This window comes from Neomonachus schauinslandi, chromosome 6 (genome assembly GCF_002201575.2).
Source record: "Neomonachus schauinslandi chromosome 6, ASM220157v2, whole genome shotgun sequence".
Lineage (NCBI taxonomy): Eukaryota > Metazoa > Chordata > Mammalia > Carnivora > Phocidae > Neomonachus > Neomonachus schauinslandi.
In genome coordinates, this window is record NC_058408.1 from 84,365,486 (window position 1) to 84,384,768 (window position 19,283).

At 43.8% G+C, this 19,283-nt stretch overlaps 1 protein-coding gene across 2 annotated transcripts in view; it reads left to right on the forward strand.

Annotated features, from left to right (window-relative positions):
• Positions 1-19,283, forward strand: part of SIPA1L2 (signal induced proliferation associated 1 like 2) — a 106,065-nt gene that overhangs the window by 72,863 nt on the left and 13,919 nt on the right. For both annotated transcript variants that reach the window (XM_044916027.1, XM_021696130.2), the window contains exons 14-17: positions 3,427-3,651; positions 6,271-6,421; positions 8,097-8,316; positions 17,351-17,482. In XM_044916027.1, the coding sequence (XP_044771962.1) occupies positions 3,427-3,651; positions 6,271-6,421; positions 8,097-8,316; positions 17,351-17,482 (728 nt within the window). The remainder of the gene's footprint in view (positions 1-3,426; positions 3,652-6,270; positions 6,422-8,096; positions 8,317-17,350; positions 17,483-19,283) is intronic.

Consider the following 19,283-nt stretch of genomic DNA (forward strand, 5'->3'; position numbering starts at 1 on the left):
TGGGGGGTTTCCCCTGGAAAAGTAGGAGGCACGTGGGATCAGCTGTTCCCAGGTCTGATTTTCAGGAGCCCAGATCAGTGCATGGCATGCTCTTAATACTCAGACTCAGCTCCTGTACCGCCAGCTCCACCAGCCCCAGCGCCCACATGCTTGCTCCCCAGCAGCCGTCCAGGAGGAAAGCAAGCATGGAGTTGTGTATGTGGTAGGATTCCAGGACTGGGCTGAGGGAGACAGAGGACTTAAAACTCTTTAAGACAAGCTTCTGTGGCAGGTGGAGGGGTACGTGGGAGTCATCCAGAAAGCAGGACAAGCAGACAAGCAGGATGCAGCCTGCTCTCTCTGCTGCTTAGACCTTTAGTTCAGCAGCCCCCGCCCCCCCCCCTTTTTTTTTCTTTCTGCAAGGGCAGGGCACTTAGGTAAGAGCTCAGAACACAAAGTAGGATTCGTATCAGCCTGACTAAGGTTTTGCAAAGTGAAATGAATCAACTGCAGAAAATAATAATGATTTCCTGTTCTGGACTCTTCTGCATATTGGCTCATATTATCTCTTGTTTATCATTATTCATACCCTTTTCTTAGTAGCAGTTATTGGAAGTTGGAGGTGAAACTGGAAAATAAGAACTTTAGTCTACAAGGGAAGGATTCATGAAAAGCTTATTACCAACATTCTAGAATATTTGCCCATTTCAGAGAAAACTTTTATAATGATGTTATTGCTGCTAAGCATAGAGTTTTGCCATATTACTCATCAAATCGATTCAGTAAATTTGTTCTTGGAGTTTAAAAGTTTATTTATCACCACATCAAAAGCTAATGAGGTTATTATATGGTGACTAACATAATAAAATTTAAAAATTAAAAAAAAGTTTGTTTATTTTCTTTAGTAATCTCTATACCCAGCGTGGGGCTCAAACCCATGACCCCAAGATCTTCTTAGAGTTTAAGGTGAAATATTTTACTCTTGGGGTAAAAGACAGTTTTAATCAAGTCTGAATTAGCAAAATAACTTTTGTAAAATGAATGGAAAAGCACAGAACGGTCTCTGACCCTGCTATCATTATTCATAATACATTCTCAAAAGATGTTCATTTTGGTCATTTCAGCAGGACATGTGAGTGGCTTATGCAGCATGTTAACTGTCCCAGACTTGGGGAACCCTAAGACTTTAACTATAAAACATCTCAGGGATAATCAAAGACTTGAAGGTACGTGATGCTTGTGGTATAGCTAAAGGCAACGCACTGTCCTTCACTGGGCTCTGAATGGGGAAATTATTACCATAAGCATTATTGGGAGCAGTTGGGAAATTAGAATTTAGACTATATATTAGGTGATAACACTGCATTAATGTGTGATTTCCTGGGTGTGATAATCATGTTGTTACCATGTGGGAGAACGTCCTTCTTATTTTTAGGGGCTCTATGCTGAAACGCAGGAGTGCAACTAATTCTCAGATGGTTCAGGAAGGAATATATGTACAGAGGAATAATGCAGATGTAGCAAGATAGTAACAGTTAGTAGCTGTAGATGAAGGATGGATGGGCATTTTTCTCCTATTTTTATACCTTACTGAAGTTTTTCAAAATAAGCAGCTTAAGGGGAAAATATACAGGCCTTCAGACCCCATTGCCTGGATGTGGAGCTTTCATTTTGGGAGGTGACTCCCAGGTGGGCACCCCAGCAAATGAAAAGAGTTCATTAGCTCCCTTCCTTAGTCCTTGCTTCTTCCTTGGGTAGCTTGGGGCTGGGAAGGCAGGAAACATCTCCCCCCGGATTCCACGTTCTAGAGCCCAGACTGAAGTTGCTTTGAGGCCCACGCAGGAATGCCAGACCTACCACCAGCAGCTGAGTTACTTCATAATAGTAAATGAGATGTTTTATTTGTTTTGTTTTGTTTGTTTTTTAATTTTTCCTATACCACAGTGTCTCCAGCTATGTAAACCGTCAAAAATGAGTTGGTTTATTTTGTTACCCTAGTTCCTTTTAAATGTTATAACAAGTCCATTTTAATAACCATTCTTAATTTTGGACTTTTCTTTTTTACTGCCTGCATCATATGATACTTGCTTGATTATGTAGGTTGTTTAGAAAGGTGGGTGCTTATCAGGGGTTTCAGAATAAGGTTGTATTTCATCCTACCAGGAGGCCTACCATAATTTAAACATTTAAATGTTTTCATGTTTGTAGAGTAATCCCCTGATCTCCGTTCTTATTCATTTTTCATAAAACGTTATATTGTCAATCTTCCTAAATTAAAAAAAGGTCTTTAGGCTTTTATATTTCAAGAGGCGGTTGTACAATCAGTGGGGAGTCCTTCTGGCCTTAGGTTAAACACTGACTTTAAAAAATTTTGTTCGTTTGTTTTAGGGATTGCATCATTTAAATTTTATTTTGTGGCTGTTCTATCGTGTGGTCATACAGCAAACATGCACACAACCACCAGATACGGAATTGGCATTTCTGTGTCAGAAGATCCCCGTGTCCTACCACCCACAGCCCCTTCTTCCTCAGTAGCCACTAACTTGCTTTCCTGATCGTCCTGCCCTCACGTCTCCTCATTGTTTTACTAACCGAATATGTATGTTTCTGAACGCTATTTTGCCTGTTTATAAACTTCCTTTAAAAATGGAATCACACTTGACGTATTCTTTGTGACTTGCTTCTTTTTCTGCATGACGTCTGTGAGGCTCAGCCGAGTTGTTTGTGTGCTCAGCTCATTTATTCATGGCATATTCCCTTTACCCATTCTCGTTTATTGATTGACTGTCCATTTTGCTACTGATGATTCAGGTTGCACCGTTGGGGACCTATTAAGATCAGTCCTCCTGTCCACACTGTTACCTGTTTCCAATTGCATCCGTGCAGGGGTCTATCTGCGGTGTCCACTGAGGAGCGGAATTGCTGGGTCATATGCCGTGCAGTGCACACCTTCGCAGGTCATGTCCAGACTGCCTTCCAAACTGTCTGACACACTTTTCACTCCTACCAGCAGCGGGAGGGCACCCATGGCTCCCCGGCCCGGCTAACACTGGACACTCATGGTCAGACACTCCCATGTTTGCGCATGTGGTGAGCACGCCGTGATACTCTGTCGTGATTTACATTGGCATTTTCCGGACAGCAGCTGAGCTCGAGCACCTTCTTTTGGGTTTCCTGTCTTTAGAAGCATCAGTTTAAGTACGTTGCTTGTGTTTCTCTCTGATTTTCTTCTGATTGTTTTTAACATCCTTCCAGCCACAGGGGTACAGCTTTCACATGAACGTCCTCAGCCTGTGGAAAATTAGGCATTCTATCAAGGCCCATGGTGGAAGGACGGCTGGGTCTGCCTGCCTCATTCCCAGGGGTAACGCACAGTGGCCCTGAATCTGGAGGCATGCCAGCACTGCTGGAATCTGGTTCTATGACAGTCTTTGTTTTTCTCCTCAGTGGTTCACACCATTCAGGAAGCCCTTCAGCTCACTGTTCCAAAAATAGTGGGTCTCTGGATACATCCAAAGTCTACATCGTGTCTCACAGCAGTGCCCAGCAGGTCCCTGGGTCCGTGTCCAAGCCCTACCACAGGCAAGGGGCAGTGAGCAAGTACGTCATCGGCTGGAAGAAATCGGAGGGCAGCCCGCCACCTGAGGAGCCCGAAGTGACTGAGTGTCAGGGGTAAGGTGGCCGGCGGCTCGTCTCTAGGCAACCTTACACACTGTGGGGATTGACTAAGCACGTGTATTTTTCCCCCCGACAGAAATAGATTTTCTAAAAAGGAGTAATCTAGAAACATCTCTGTAAAACTTCTGAAATGTTAGCATTTATGTTTCTCTTTGAAAGTCTTCTCTTTCCTTGACGTTTGCATATAAAATCGAAAGAAATCTCTGTTCTTTATTCTTATTTCCAAAAAGCTGCCTGCAATAGAAAAGTCATGGTAATATGCTATTGATGGTGCAACCGTAGAGCCTGTAAATAAACAAGTTCAAGGACAATTTGAATTCCCACAGAGTCCGTGAGTGTGTTTCTTAAATTTGGTGTGTAAGTGACATCATCAAAGGAAAAGTACTCTACCTAATTTTAACATGACTTTGGTTTCCCTTTCAGTCGTTAAGTTTTATGGGGACAGGTAGGGAGGGATGTTATGTACCTATTTGAAAAAAGAAAAAAGGCACCGATAATCTCTTTGATAGGACATGTGGAAACTGCTACTGTCTCTTTGAAGAGACAGGTAAAGAAATCACATTTCAAGGATACAAAGCAAGGGCAGTCAAATGCATTTCGCTATTCGTTTGCTTATTTTTAAAAGGACAGCCTTAAGGAAAAAAAACCCTCCCATGCACCAAATTATGAGGTCCCCGTGTTCGGCTGTGTCCACAAGTACTGTCAACACCAGCACGCGTGGAGGGTGCGCTGGGGGCTGCAGTGATTTTGTTTGGTTGGTAAACTAGTATCACTTTTTCCCCTTAAAACATGATCCCACTTCTTAAATAGGGAGAGCCTGATACTGCTTTCTCAATTAAAAAATCATTTCAGTGTTGAAACTAAAAATGGAATCTTCTTGTTAAAAAAAAAAAGAACCATCATGTCAATAATTGCAGATGAGTTATTTAGAAAGGAATTTCATAGTGATAACCACCCTTTTGGACCATAAATGCAAATTCCTGATGATAACGTTGGTATTTCTACCTCTTTAATATGTCTTCTGAGTGCTTCCCAGAAGTGCATCCCAAGCCTTTTAAGTTCTGTATGGAAGCACTGTTGGAGCGGAGGGCTCTCTCAGAGAGTCAGGAAGGGGTGACAGGTGCCCGTGTGGATGCTCTTCTCTCCAGAGCCCCCAGAGTTTGTGCATTTTAACACACAGGTTTGATGGCACTGACCTTCAGTCAAAGAAGGGCAACCTCAGGGGCATTGTGAGGAAGGGGTCTGTGGATGTGGGTAGCAGAGCATCACATGGGGTCAGTGCTCAGGCCAGGCCTCTGTGTGGTGGGCCGTACTCATCCTGTGGGGGCAACAGGCACCCCCGGCCTTGTCCAGCTAAGTCAAGGGCTCCTAAAACGAGGAAACACTCCATTTAATGTGGAAGTGATGAATCTCTAACACCTGCAGACTGCAAAAACAGTGTTCCACCAGATCACTGAAAGATGCTCGGAAAAGGATTAGCCAAGCATAGTGTGTTTGTGCCACAGAGAACTACAGAATGTTACCGTCTCATTGTACATAAAATAGAAGATCGGTTATGCCCTCTGCAAGTTTCCAGTTATCCCTTTAAAATCATACTGTGGAACGCTCACTGATTGAACCTGACCCACCTCAGAAACAAAGCAAAAGCCACAGAGACTTCCAGATAACCATTGTTAAAATTTTGAGCATGTCTGTGTGAGTTTCTTACTCTGGTAATTTCCCAGTGAGCTCTCGCCCTGTGACATGATAGCCTTGCTTTTGAAATAGAGTCATCTCAGTAACACGTGACAGTAACACCCAGGTCATCCTCTGCGGCCTGCTGCCCTGGGCCACGGATTCCTGGAACACGACCTTGGAGGTCGTGCGGCAAGGACCGCTCACCTCTGCCCACGGTGATTCCCTGTGTCCTCAGGAATGTTGGTTGCTCAGATTGCATTTCCAGAGTAAACCTTTCAAAGATGACTCCCTGGTTTTCTCCCTGGAAAAGAGCTGAAAACAGTAATTCTGTGAGACAGTCTTTTGTTGTCCGTAAATACATTTTTATATCCTGATAATTAAGGGAGACAGCTGCTTTCTTTATCCAAACGGCTTTGCGGAATTGCTGATAATAAAACATGCTTGGCACATGCCTGAATCGATTACTCGTAAACTTCAGGCTCCCTCGGGTGCCTCTCTCCGTGTCGCCTGGGTGAGATGTGGGGGTGTGGCTGTCTAGCCACAAGAGAAAGCCTCTCTCGAGTTTCTAAGAAACACAAGGAAGCGTGCCTGCAAAGGACATATGATAATCTCTGATGAATTATTGAAAATGTGTTTTCTGACATGGGTCTTTAAAAAAAAAAAAATGGGCTCTATTTTTTCCCATCCAGGGCTTCGGGGATCTGATCTCTTTCTGAATTATTCAGAACTCTAACTTTGCAGTTGAGCTCCTTTCAAAGATGTAAAATGACGTGGGGGTCTGGCGCAGATGCAGCAACAGTGAACTGACTTAATAATTAAGCATCATGTGCATGAGTATGCAGTTGTCGAAACAGCAGATTTCAATCCTTCAGGCTACAGGCACTTGACAGAGAGACTGACCCCTGCTCTTAATTTCCCCTCTGGTTTGTTCCACAGGCTGTATGGCGAGATGGATCTCTTGTCCGCAGCAGCTCAGCAGACCGTGGTGGGGGATGCTGCTTCAGAAACTCAACACGTGCTGTCCAAAGAAGACTTCCTGAAACTGATGCTACCTGACAGTCCCTTAGTGGAGGAGGGGCGAAGAAAGGTTAGCGACTCCCAGAGGCCTTGAAGTTACCAGAAATACTCAAGAAGGGTCTAAAGAGACTCAGAAGTTTCAGGAATCCCCACCCACCCACAAGCATTCTCTCGTGATTCTACCTGTTAGTCTGTGCGTGGCTGACCCTCTTCAGGGTTTGTTGTATCGGTTAGCAGAGCAAGCCTGGGAGAGGTTAGGAAGGGCAGCTTTCTAGCATGGATAGAGAGGACAGGGAATCTGGATATTTTCCCTTCTAATCCGGAGCTCACTCTTATTCAAATGAGAAGGAAAAAAAAAAAAAATCAGGCATTGCCATGTTGACTGTGATCAGGGTAAACAGCAAGTCTGTCTGCTTCTGTCTTTCCTATAATAAAACAATACTGCAATTAACCTAATTGTGTTCTTAGAATAACACTCTAATTAGATACTACCTCAAAGCCGCTTTAATCTAATGCGCCTGTAATCATGTTCTGAAGGACCTGCTGGTGTGTGTGAAGAGGGAATCCCAGAAGAAGTCAATCATAATGAGTCCCCTTTTTTTTTCCAAACTTGTATCCAATCGTGTATATTGTACTGTATAAGCTTGGGTGCAGACCATTGTGCAAAAAGTGCAAATAGCTTTTCTTTTTATAGGAATAAACTTCTCCTTGGCATGTGGGTCTTCCCCCACCCAAGACAAATCACCTTCTTTTCATAGCGTAAATTTAACTTTGTAGTCTGCACACATTCCAGTTACCATTCATCAGTTGGACAGGCCTGACAGAATGGAAGGAACACATACAATGGAAATATTTTTAGCCTCCTTGCTGCACTCACAAATGTAAATAGCCACTTCTGTATTTGTTTGATGCAAACATTCTGGCTTTTACTGCTGTTTATATAAAAGGAATGTGGTTCAGTATGCAGAAGAAAAAGTTGAAAAGTCAGATTCAATTTCATTTTTCTTGAGTATTGGACCACTTGCTTCTTGACTAAGAACTTTCCTCACCCTATCTGGGAGTTAACACACAGTCATTTCAGTGGTTCCCTTAAATCTGGTTATGATCGGTTTCTATAGCTCCATTTTCAATAATCGTAATGGACTTTTGTGGCTGATGACTTTTAAGTAGACAAGAAGATTTTCCTGGACTGATAGCATTTTTCTTGAACCTGTTTGCATGGCCTAGAAAGCTACCGTGTTCAGAATTAGTTTTATTATTATTTAGATGAGCTTGAACCTCCCATGCAGTTGATTGGTACAGAAATTGCCTAATCTGAAAACGTAGTCATTTCAAATTAAAATCAAGCCAGCGCTATGTATGCTTTTGAATAACTGTGCCGGAAATTGCAACTTCTACATTTCCAGGAGCACTGCTCTGAGGTTATGGAGGTTCCGTTTAACATTTCAGAATTAATAAAGCTGTGCATGTCTAATTCGTGATCATATTTCACAGAATGTCAAAGGAGGAAAACATTCAAATCCAATAACTGCACCAGGGCCCTGGTGCATGTGCTTGGATGACCCACACGCCTGGTTTAGCATTCCTGAGCTAATGCTCCATGCCTGCCTGTCTGCCTAGGGCGAACCCAGAGAGCAGGGTGAGCGAGGGGTCTGTGTACCCCCCGGATTTATTCCAATCAGTTCCGTGCTTTCAACTCTTTCACGTCTGTCTTCCCCCTTCTCCCCTTACATTTAAACCCCTAGTTTTCGTTCTATGGGAACCTGTCTCCGCGACGATCGCTGTACCGCACCCTCTCGGATGAGAGCATATGCAGCAATCGGAGGGGGTCTTCCTTCGGCAGTTCTCGAAGTTCAGTACTTGACCAGGCCCTGCCCAACGACATTCTGTTCAGCACCACCCCGCCCTACCACAGCACGCTGCCCCCCCGGACCCACCCTGCGCCCAGCATGGGGAACCTGAGAAGTAAGTGCAGGGTTGCGGGGGGCGGGTTGCTGAGCTTCTGTGGGTGTGGGCTCTTCAGGTCATCTCCTACAGAGGTTTGGGGGGTTTGGTTTATTTTTTAAAATAAATGTATTATTTGGTATCTTCTTTTTTATTATTAATTTTAAATATGATAAAAAGCACCAGAGTGGACATTTTCTAAAAGTTAAGCAATACCGGGGGCGCCTGGGTGGCTCAGATGGTTAAGCATCTGCCTTCAGCTCACATCATGATAGGACTCCTTACTCACTGGGGAGCCTGCTTCTCCCTCTTCCTCTGCCTCTCCCTTCCCCCACTTGTTCTCTCTCTCAAAGTCTTTAAAAAAAAAAGTTAGGCAATACTACCAATTTTGAAGAAAATTAAAAACCTCATATTTTTTTCTTTTTTTTTTAAAGATTTTATTTATTTATTTGAGACAGAGAGAATGAGAGACAGAGAGCATGAGAGGGAGGAGGGTCAGAGGGAGAAGCAGACTCCCCGCCGAGCAGGGAGCCCAATGCGGGACTCAGTCCCGGGACTCCAGGATCATGACCTGAGCCGAAGGCAGTTGCTCAACCAACTGAGCCACCCAGGCGCCCAAAAACTCATATTAAACATTTTTATCAAGTAGTGGTCATATATCTATAGATACCTATGTGTGTGTGTGTGTGTGTATAGGTAAATATCTTAGCTATTAAACTCATAAAAAATATCTTAAGACCTGATTTTATAAAGAAGAACCTATGGCACAGGAAGTAGATACTCTGGTGGGTAGCCTTCTGTTTCTGTTTCTTCTTGACATTACATACCCAGTGGCAGTCAAGGTGGTAGACGGGCGTCAGGAGACCCGGGTCTTTAACCGGGCTCTCCCCACGGGCGGCAGCATGTCCTCAAGCTCATCCCTCAGCTCTCTGCGTCCAGTTTCCTCCCATTTGCTGCTCACAGATTGATGAGGCAATTTCTGCATGATTTTCCTTCACACCCTGAAATCTTTGATATTTATATAGTGTCCATTTCTTATTAATGTGTCAGAGTTTAAGGGTGATAATTATTTTTACACTAGCTTTATTTTCTTTCTTTCAGAGTTTAATTTCTATTGTACAGAAAGAATGAGGACTTAATCAGAAATATATTCATTATCAGGTTTTTTTTTCCTTGTTTCATCATAAAAAGCATTATCTTTAGAACCAATTTAAACTTCATCATACACATAGAAGTCTCAGGCTAAATGAAATAAAAGTTCTAATAATGCTTCTTCTGATGTGTAACCTAATTGGAAATGAACCTTGTCTCATGAAATTCTTAATCTATTTCTTTAAGTAACATAATAGCCTACCTATTATAACGAGTCCATTTGCCTAAATTGAAGAAACCTTCAAACTCCTTCTTGATAACCATATGAAAGGTCAAATACATTCTAATAACCTAATAATTCTCTAAATGTTTTTCCTTTTTTGTAAATAGATAACTTTAATGTTCTCTTGAAAGCCTTCATAAAATCAGTGAAACTATTTTCTTGCATATGTAATTTCTTTTATTTAAAATGCTTGATGTGTGGTCATGAAATCATCCATGGCCTGTGTTGATGTAATTCTTCCATCCTACCCTTTACTTGCTTCCATATGAAAGATATGTATCCTTTTTTTTTTTAGCTTTACTTTTTTTTTTTTTAACGAATTTTTTTTTAGAGCAGTTTTAGGTTCACAGCAAAATTTAGCAGGAGGCTCAGGGAGTTCCCAAATCCCCCTGTCCCCACACAGGCACAGGCTCCCTCCTGATCAACATCCCTCAGCAGGATACATTTGCTAGAATCTGCAAACCCGCACTGATATATTATCATCACTCAGAGCCCATAGTTTACATTAGGATTCACTCTTGGTGCTGTACATTCTGAGGGTCTGGACAAAGTAAAATGACATGTACCCACCATTACAGTATCATACAGAATAATTTCATTTCACCTAAAACTCCTCTGTGCTTTGTTCATCCCTCCCTCCCCCATACCCCTGGCAACCACTGATCATTTTACTGTCTCCCTTGTTTTGCCTTTTCCAGAATGTCATATAGTTGGAATCCTACAGTGTGTAGTCTTTCCAGACTGGCTCTTACCTCCATGGCTTTTCACGGCTTGAAAGCTTACTTCTAATCTTTAGTGCTGAATAATATTCCGTCGTCTAGATGTACCACAGTTTACTTATCCATCCACCGACTGAAGGACTGCATCCGTTCTTAGTATTTTCAAAGCATAAACACACAAGTAGGATACGTTACTTATTCACTATCCAAGTTCAAAACTGCCTTAACTTGTCCTCATTGTCCGTTTCTCTAGGAAAAGCAGTAAGAGCCGTCCTTGCCATTTGCTCTTTAATGAAACCTCATCTGTCAATGAGACTTCTCCAATTCTCTGAGTTACCGTAGCAACTCCTCAGAAAAAATTCTCTCAGTTCAATGAGTGAAATGACAAAATGTAAACAAGGGAGTGGGCCATAATTTGCGTTGATGTGTCTGACTCCTGCACTCACCTGGTGTGTGAGTACACTTTTTATCTCCTCGACACACTTTAGTCATCCTTCCCTTTCTGTGGTTTCAGGTCACTCAGCAGAGTAGTGGTGAGAAGATCCTGCTCTTGGAGTATGGTTCAAAACTGGGACAACAGATGTCTAGTGAGCAAGAAACGAGGACTACTGGAGGTCGTCCAGTTGTTTCTCTTAGTTTCTCAGAGACTTAGCCTCACGTGAAAGCTTGGAGGGGAGGTCAGTTCTGTCCAACTTCGAGCACTGGATGGCCAAGGAACCACATAGGAAGAGCTAGGCAGAAACTCAGAAAGCATACATGTGAAGCTTTAAACCTATGCATTCCTAGCATGGGATCCTCAGAGAGAGAGTCTGTCCCTAGTAGAGACTCGTTCCTAATTTGGAGGAAGGATAGTGCAGAGAAAGGGTCAGCAGCTTCATCTCCTGACAGCGAATATTGCTGCAGCTTTTCTACGGGTATCTGTAACAATAATCACAGGCTTCTCGTTCAGATATTTTTAGCTGGTAAATGTCCCAAATTTGAATCTCAGTCTTTCTTCTCTAGAGACCGAGATCTTAATTCAACCTGGTGAGACAGGTACTTCACAAACACATTTTGGATGTGATTCATGCCATGATTCATGTATATTTCCTGTGAAGTCACTGAAATGTGCTGTATCATTGTGTCCTCAACTTGGAGGTGTGAGACTATGACCTGATCAAGCAATTGAAAATAATTCTGAAATGTTTCTGCATTGCAGTTAGGGCCTTTGTTTTCTTTACGAGTGGATTTCAGAACAAATTTTTTTCGGTGGCCCAGATAGAAAAAAATGGGGAGTGGCCCTTTGGACACACAGTTCACAGGCCAGAGAACCAGTGATATTGAAAAGCTTTCCCAGTATCCTTTTCCTCCTTGACCAGTTGGGCACCTGGCTTTATTCAGTGCAGTCCTGAGCACTGGCAGATTCCCAACATGTTTAAAGAGAATTCCTGATTTTCTTTTATTTGTAATTTTTTTCTTGGTAAATGTTTATTATAAAAATTTTGCCGTTTTAAATACTTTTTTTTTTTTTTTTAAAGATTTTATTTATTTATTTATTTATTTGAGAGAGAGAGAGAGAGAAACAGCATGAGAGGGGATAGGGTCAGAGGGAGAAGCAGGCTCCCTGCTGAGCTGGGAGCCCGATGTGGGACTCGATCCCAGGACTCCGGGATCATGACCTGAGCCGAAGGCAGTCGCTTAACCAACTGAGCCACCCAGGCGCCCTTAAATACTTTTTTTACAAAGAAGGCTATGAATGTAATTTTAAGACAATAACAAGACATACCAATACTCTTAGATCTGCAAACTGTCATAAGAGACTCTATCCTGAACAGAACTGCCACAGGTTGATTAAAAAATCCGTCTTCAAGATTAAACAATATTTGAAATGGGAAGAGAACCTTCAAGAGGATAATATGAAGGCCTTATTTATGTAAATATTACTGCCTACTAAGAAGGCTCACATCCTTCGTGTTCCCCTCCGAAAACTGTTGCTGTTCCCCTTATTTTTCCTTTTTTAATTCTTTTTTTTTCTTTTTCTTTTTCTTTTATTTTGATTCCAGTATAGTTAACATACAATGTTGTATTAGTTTCAGGCAAACGATATAGTGATTAAACAATTCTGTACATTACTCAGTGCTCATCAGGATAAGCATATCCTTAATCCCCATCACCTATTTCCCGCATCCTCCCAGCCACCTCCCTGTGGTGACCATCAGTTTGTTCTCTATAGTTAAGAGTCTCTTTTTCAGTTTGTCTCTTTTTTTCCCTTTGTTTATAATAATTCTTAAATTCCACATATGAGTGAAATCATATTGTATATGTCTTTCTCTGACTTGTTTCGCTTAACATTATACTCTCTAGCTCCATCCATGTTGTTGCAAATGGCAAGATTTCATCCTTCTTTATGGTCAAATAATATTCCAGTGCCTGTGTGTGTGTGTGTGTGCACACACACATACATACCACCTCTTCTTTATCCATTCATCTATCAGTGGACACTTGAGCTGCTTCCATAGTTTGGCTATTGTAAATAATGCTGCTATAAACATAGGGGTGCATGTATCCCTTTGAATTAGTGTTTTCATATTCTTTGTGTAAAGATCCAATAGTGCAATTACTGGATGATATGGAGGTTCTATTTCTAATTTTTTGAGGACCCTCCATACTGTTTTCCACAGTGGCTGCCCCAGTTTGCATTCCCACCAATAATGCATGAGGGTTTCTTTTCCTGCACATCCTTGTCAACACTTGCAGTTCCTTGTGTTTTTTATTTTATCCATTCTGACAGGTATGAGGTGATATCTCATTGTGGTTTTAATTTGCATGTCCCTGATGATGAGGGATGTTGAGCATCTTTTCATGTGTCTGTTGGCCATCTGTATGCCATCTTTGGAGAAATGTCTGTTCATGTCTTCTGCCCGTTTTTAAATTGGATTATTTGTTTTTTTGATGTTGAGTTGTATAAGTTCTTTATATATTTTGGATACTAATCCTTTATCAGATATGCCATTTGCAAATATCTTCTTCCATTCAGTAGGATGTCTTTTAGTTTTGTTGATTTTTCTCCTGCTTTGCAGAAGCTTTTTATTTTGATGGAGTCCCAATAGTTTATTTTTGCTTTTGTTTCCCTTGCCTCAGAAGACATATCTAGAAAGAAATTGCTGTGGCTGATGTCAGAGAAATTACTGCCTGTGCTCTCCTCTAGAATTTTAATGGTTTTAGGTTTCATGTTTAAGCCCTTAATCCATTTTGAATTTATTTTTGTGTTTAGTGGAAGAAAGTGGTCCAGTTTCATTCTTTTGCATGTGGCTGTCCAGTTTTCCCAGCATCATTTGTTGAAGAAACTGTCTTTTTCCCATTGCATATTCTTGCCTCCTTTGTGAAAGATTAATTGACCATATAGTTTTGGGTTTATTTCTAGGCTTTCTATTCTATTCCATTGATCTATGTGTCTGTTTTTGTGCCAGTACCGTATTGTTTTGATTAGTACAGCTTTGTAATAGAATTTGAAATCTGGAATTGTGAAACCTCCAGAGCTTTGCTTTTCTTTTTCAAGGTTGCTTTGCCTATTTGGGGTCTTTCGTGAGAATTTCTGTTTTTTTATGGAGATCAAAGCTCTCCAAGGAATGGTAGAAATCTTCCTATGAGCATAGACTCAAAAGAGTTCTTAAATTTCAAAAGGTAAGAACAGAGCATCAACTTACGTGTGTTTCCAAGTCCTGTAGTTTTGACCTAGGCACCTCGCAAAGGATGCCCCTTGAAGCTTGAATAGAGGGAGAGTTTAGAATAAATGAAATGAGTACTTTCTTTATAATTCAGTACTCATGCAAGTTGCTGCAGACTCCGGTATAGGCTCAGCGTGGGGGGTGTAGGTGGTAAGAGCTGCTGATAGGCAGAAGATGACCCTTGGCTACAGTTGGCATTACAGAAGGCATCCGTGGACCGTCAGCAGCAGGGCAGGGTTTGACTGATTCCATAGGGCCCTTATTTCTCTTTCTTCAAATGTTCTCAATCTTCCTTGGTTTTTGGAGCAGAATTGCGAAACCCTAGCTATCTGACCATCAGGAAGGCTCCTTGGCATTTATAACAACAAATAAAGTCGGACTCGGTAGAGATAGGGAGCCCTTTCCGGTCGCGGATAAACAAACAGGAAGCCACAAGATCAATGTCTGGGAAGGAGAGCAAGGGCCCGGGCATCGGTGTCTGGACATGAGCCATCCCTGGGAATCCACAAGCCACTTTCTTCTTTGAATTGGCCAAAAAAGCAGTGTGTGCTCCTGATGGAACGCTAGCTCTGAAGAGCCGGATTTGAAGAAACAGGCTTTGATAACCTAAGTGGTACTTTTCCTTCCTCCTCTGCAAAACTCTGGAAGCTAGCCACTTACAGCTGCCATGGTGTGCACCAGCGGTGGGAGTGGCTCACCTGCCTGCACCATACCAGACCCCCCCCCAGCAGCCCCAGCAGCCCCAGCAAGGCTTATCTGCTTGCTCACTGGGCTCCTCAAGGGCCCAGCCTGGCTCTTCCCAGTCATCCTGTCCCTGGGGGCTAACATAGTACCCAGTGGCGCTTGGAATGTAGAAGATGCTCAGTAAGCACCGTCTAGGTGATGGCAGTGGTGATACCTAACATCCATGAAAAGTATTACAAAGGATTTGGGGTGGTTTGGAGTCTCAGGCAAAAAAACAGTAATTTTTTTTTTTTTTCCAATTATATAATTTTCCAAACAACTGTAAAGAATTTGAGGTGATTTTCATCATGATAATTCAGAGGAGAATTTAGGTGCTCTTACGTCATTTAAGGAGACCGTCATTGACACAAGGATCTTCCTGCTCAGTGACAAATGATGGATTTTGATTTAAATCCCTAGAGCTTTTCTAGCAGAACTGTGTTCTTCATCCAGCAGCTCCTTATCATCATTGGAGTCTCAGGGATGCCACCTCCTAAGATAAGCCCGCCCCCAACATGCCCTCAGGCTCCTCAGTCCCATCCCCCTGTTTTGTTTTCTTTGAAAGACTTGTCACTCCTTGTATTACCTTGTTTATTTGTTTATTGTCTTTTCCCCCCATCTCTTGTAAGGTTCCAGAGAGGATGGGCCTTGTCTGCCTTATCCACCGCTGTCCGGAACACAGTGAACACAATGTGAGGCATGTGGTAGTCACTTAGTAAATACATCACAGACAGGTCAGTGGATATGCTCCAAGTAAACCCTGGGGGAAAGGGGACTTCTTCTAATCTACTGATCATCTTTGCCAGTTCCATAGTCTCCAATAAACACAAAAGTTCCATTCACAAACTGGGGAAAAGGAGATATTAGTTTGTAGTGAAGAAAGACAGGGGTGCCTGGGTGGCTCAGTCTGTTAAGCATCTGCCTTTGGCTCAGGTCATGATCCCAGGGTCCTGGGATCGAGTCCCACATCGGGCTCCCTGCTTCGCAGGGAGTCTGCTTCACCCTCTGCTCTGCCTGCCTCTCCCTCTTTCTGACAAATAGATAAAAATCTGAAAAAAAGAAAAAAAGAAAGAAAGACCACTAACTGTATTTCCCTCCTTTTGCTCTCTGCTTCTCCATACAAGCTGGAGGGAGTTAGCATGCCCTGGGCATGCCTCTGGTTGTGAAATTTCACGCCCTGAGATCTTCCTAGATCCAGAGTCATCACGTGCTTTGCAAGTGGTCTCCACGAGACTTGTGTACAGGGCAGCAGCGAGCAGAGTGGTTCACCTGCCTGCTGGGTGAATAGCTGGGTGCACTCGCTCACTCACTCACTCTGGGCTTTGGCTTCCTGGCCACCAGGATCAGATGTGTGCCATGGCTCAATGACAGATGGCCACAGATCGTGGAATTTCAGGCTGCTCAGGAATCGTCAAAGCATCCCAAGACTGTCAGTACTCCGATGGGGCTTGGGGAAGGTGGCTGAGAGCTGCCTGTGAAGGTGTCAAGCAGGTGGAAGACCGTTAGTGCCCTTCAAGGTCAAGGTCAAGGTCAAACACCACCGCTCGCTCTCCGTCCAGATGCCAGCCTTTCATAGCTTCCCCAAAGGGTGTGGGAACAAAAATTACAGGTGCATTGGGTTAATTATGCCCCTTATTTAACTTAATTGCAGGCTCAGACAGCCAGGTGGTCATTATTTTGATTGGTCTCATTAGGCAGATGTGTTCACAGGCAGCTGCATGCCGCATATGGGGCAGGTTCAGAAAAGACATGTCAGAGACAGTCCGGGTGAAGCCTTTGAAAAATTTGTCCTCAGAGGCGTAGTGAGTTCTAACAACTAGTCTTATCACTGACATAAACACTTCCAGTCCCTAAAAGGTCCATTTGTACGGACAGAGGACAGACAAAATTCCGTGCTGGACGGCGAGGAGTTTCTGGTTTAGCCAGTGATGAACCAGCTCAGTAAGTCAGCAAAGCAGTCCAACCCCCGTATTGGAAAGACCGCCTCTTCTCTTTCTTGCCCGTCAATAATGAAGACAAAGTCCTCCTGCATTTTTATAATAAACTGATATTTGGGGCATCTTGAACGTGTGGTGCTCAGCTTACATAACTGCGTTCTGGAAGCTTTTTAAACCATCAGGCTAGAGAAAGATTGTACCAAACCGTGTGTACACTAGAAGTTTGCAACACTTGAAAGGGGAAAGTAATCCTGCAGAAAACAGGAATCAGTCCTGCAGCTAGTCAGATGTGGATGGATGTCCTCCAGAGAAATCCGGCCTGGGAGGAAGCTGCCTGATTTCAATACTGCACCATCGAACCATTCTAAAATCCCTTCCATCCCAGGGCGTCGCTGGCTGACCTTGAAATGAGTCTGTAGGTCACGGGTTCTCTGCAAACCATCCTTCCAGCCATGTGTCTTTTGGATGATGGCACCGTACTGTCGCCCTTTTCACTGGGGGCCAGAGATCTGTACGAAGTTCCCCAGCAACTTGGAGGGGCCGCCCGCGCCCACATTGCCATCCGACTGACACTCTGGCTTTGTTTCTGTTTAGATGAGTTCTGGTTCTCCGACGGGTCCTTATCGGATAAGTCCAAGTGCGCGGATCCTGGCCTGATGCCCCTCCCGGACACGGCCACGGGCTTGGATTGGTCCCACCTCGTGGACGCGGCGCGGGCATTTGAAGGTAAAGACTCGCAGCCTCCAGGGCCTGGGACGGCAACATAGGGAACATGGCTGTATTTGGGATTGTCTGAGTTATGGTTTTGGATACTTGGCACATCTTTGTGGATGAAAACTAGCAGGGGAAGGCTTGAGCTGTGACTAAGTACATTTCCTTAGGGAGACGGTGCCATTTCATGAAACAAGCACTGGGCAGAGGACCCCATACCTGAATTCCAGATCAGGCACCAGCTGTGACCTGGGACAAGTCACTTTTCCTCTTTGACCTCTGTGTTCTTACCTGGCATGTAGAAGTGAATATGTAGGACACAAATCATCTCTTTCCTCTGAGTGTGATGAGGGCATCTAGAAGGGAAGGGCCTTCAGAGGACCTGGTTTGGCGGGGCCAGCACACGCAAGAGGGGTCTGGTGGCTTGGCATAAACACAGATGCAGCATGATCTGCCCAACCTGAGCCCCTGGCTCTCCCTGTCTGGGCCTCAGCTTCCTCCTCCAACAGTGTGGTCGCTGAGGGTAGCTGGGCACACCCATCTCTGAGGGCCCCTCCAGCTGCCACACCGACGTGAATTTTAGAAGGTTGAAGCTGCTCCGTAGGAAATACCCTTTTCCCAGCTCGCAGGTCAGGGCAGACCCAAACAAGGAAGATGCTTCACCTGCATCCTCAGGACTGTCATACCTGTGGGTACGGGGGCAACACATGACCCAGGATTATGACAGGCCATTTGCTGGTGCTGTCCTTCTAGGATTACAGCTGCTCCTGGGTGACTGGCAGAACTGACAAGGGAGACAGGCCCATTTGAGTAGGGCCCTCCCTGTTCGAGAATCCCCGTGCGCCTGGGCCATGGAGTTCCATGTTCGCGGCCGTCCCCACAGGAGGGGCTGCAGCCGCCTGAGCAGCCCATCTCTTCTCTCCTGCTCTAAGTAATTGGGATCAGTGCCTCCGGTCCTAAGCTTTGGGGGTGGGGCAGGGGGGAAACTGAAGGCTACTTGCAGGCTAATTCAGACACCTGGGATGTTTAGCTCCAGTAGGTAAGTAAAGGGAAACTCTGTTAGGAAATTTCTGCAAAACGAACAGGCTCTTAGTGCTCCCTTAATAGGAGTGAGGGTCCTTGGTTCACCTCCTTGCAAAGTACTTATTCCATGTGGAAGCCTCAGAATGCCCCATCTGCTCTGTGATGTCGCCTTCATTCCCTTGACATTACCCGAAGTTGGTTCTAGAACCCCAGGCCCATGGCCCAGTTACTTCCTGGGCTTCCAAACTGACCTAGATGCACCCTAGCCCCAAAGGACAGGAACGCTGTCTTTACCTCTGTCCAGAGCAACCCAGGCAGCAGGTAACAGCATTTTCTCTGGCATGTTTTGTACACACTGTGTTGTCTTACTGCCCCCAGGAGAATATAAGAACATCTATTCTGTCCTCTGCGGTTTTCTCCACTGCATAAATATTTGCATGGTACTTACCAGGCTGAATTCTGCTTTATTCACTTGTCTGTGTCTTCTTATTAGGTGATGAGTATCTCAAGAGTAGGCTGCTTGTTTTATTTATCTTGTCTTTATTTAACAAGCACATGCCAAGATAACTCAATGAGAAGAGCTAGTCCCGAAGAGTATGTAGGTATCAAATGCACAGGAAACCTGAGCTGTACCAACTCAAGGCATAGTTTTTGACCTCTGGAGGTCCATTTGCATTTTATGCTCATTTTTTTAAAACAATATTTATCGGCTTATCTCTGGATCCATACCCCCCCCCCATTTCTGTCTTTGCTTGGTTCCCTTCTACCTCTTCAGAATAAAATCACTGCTTTG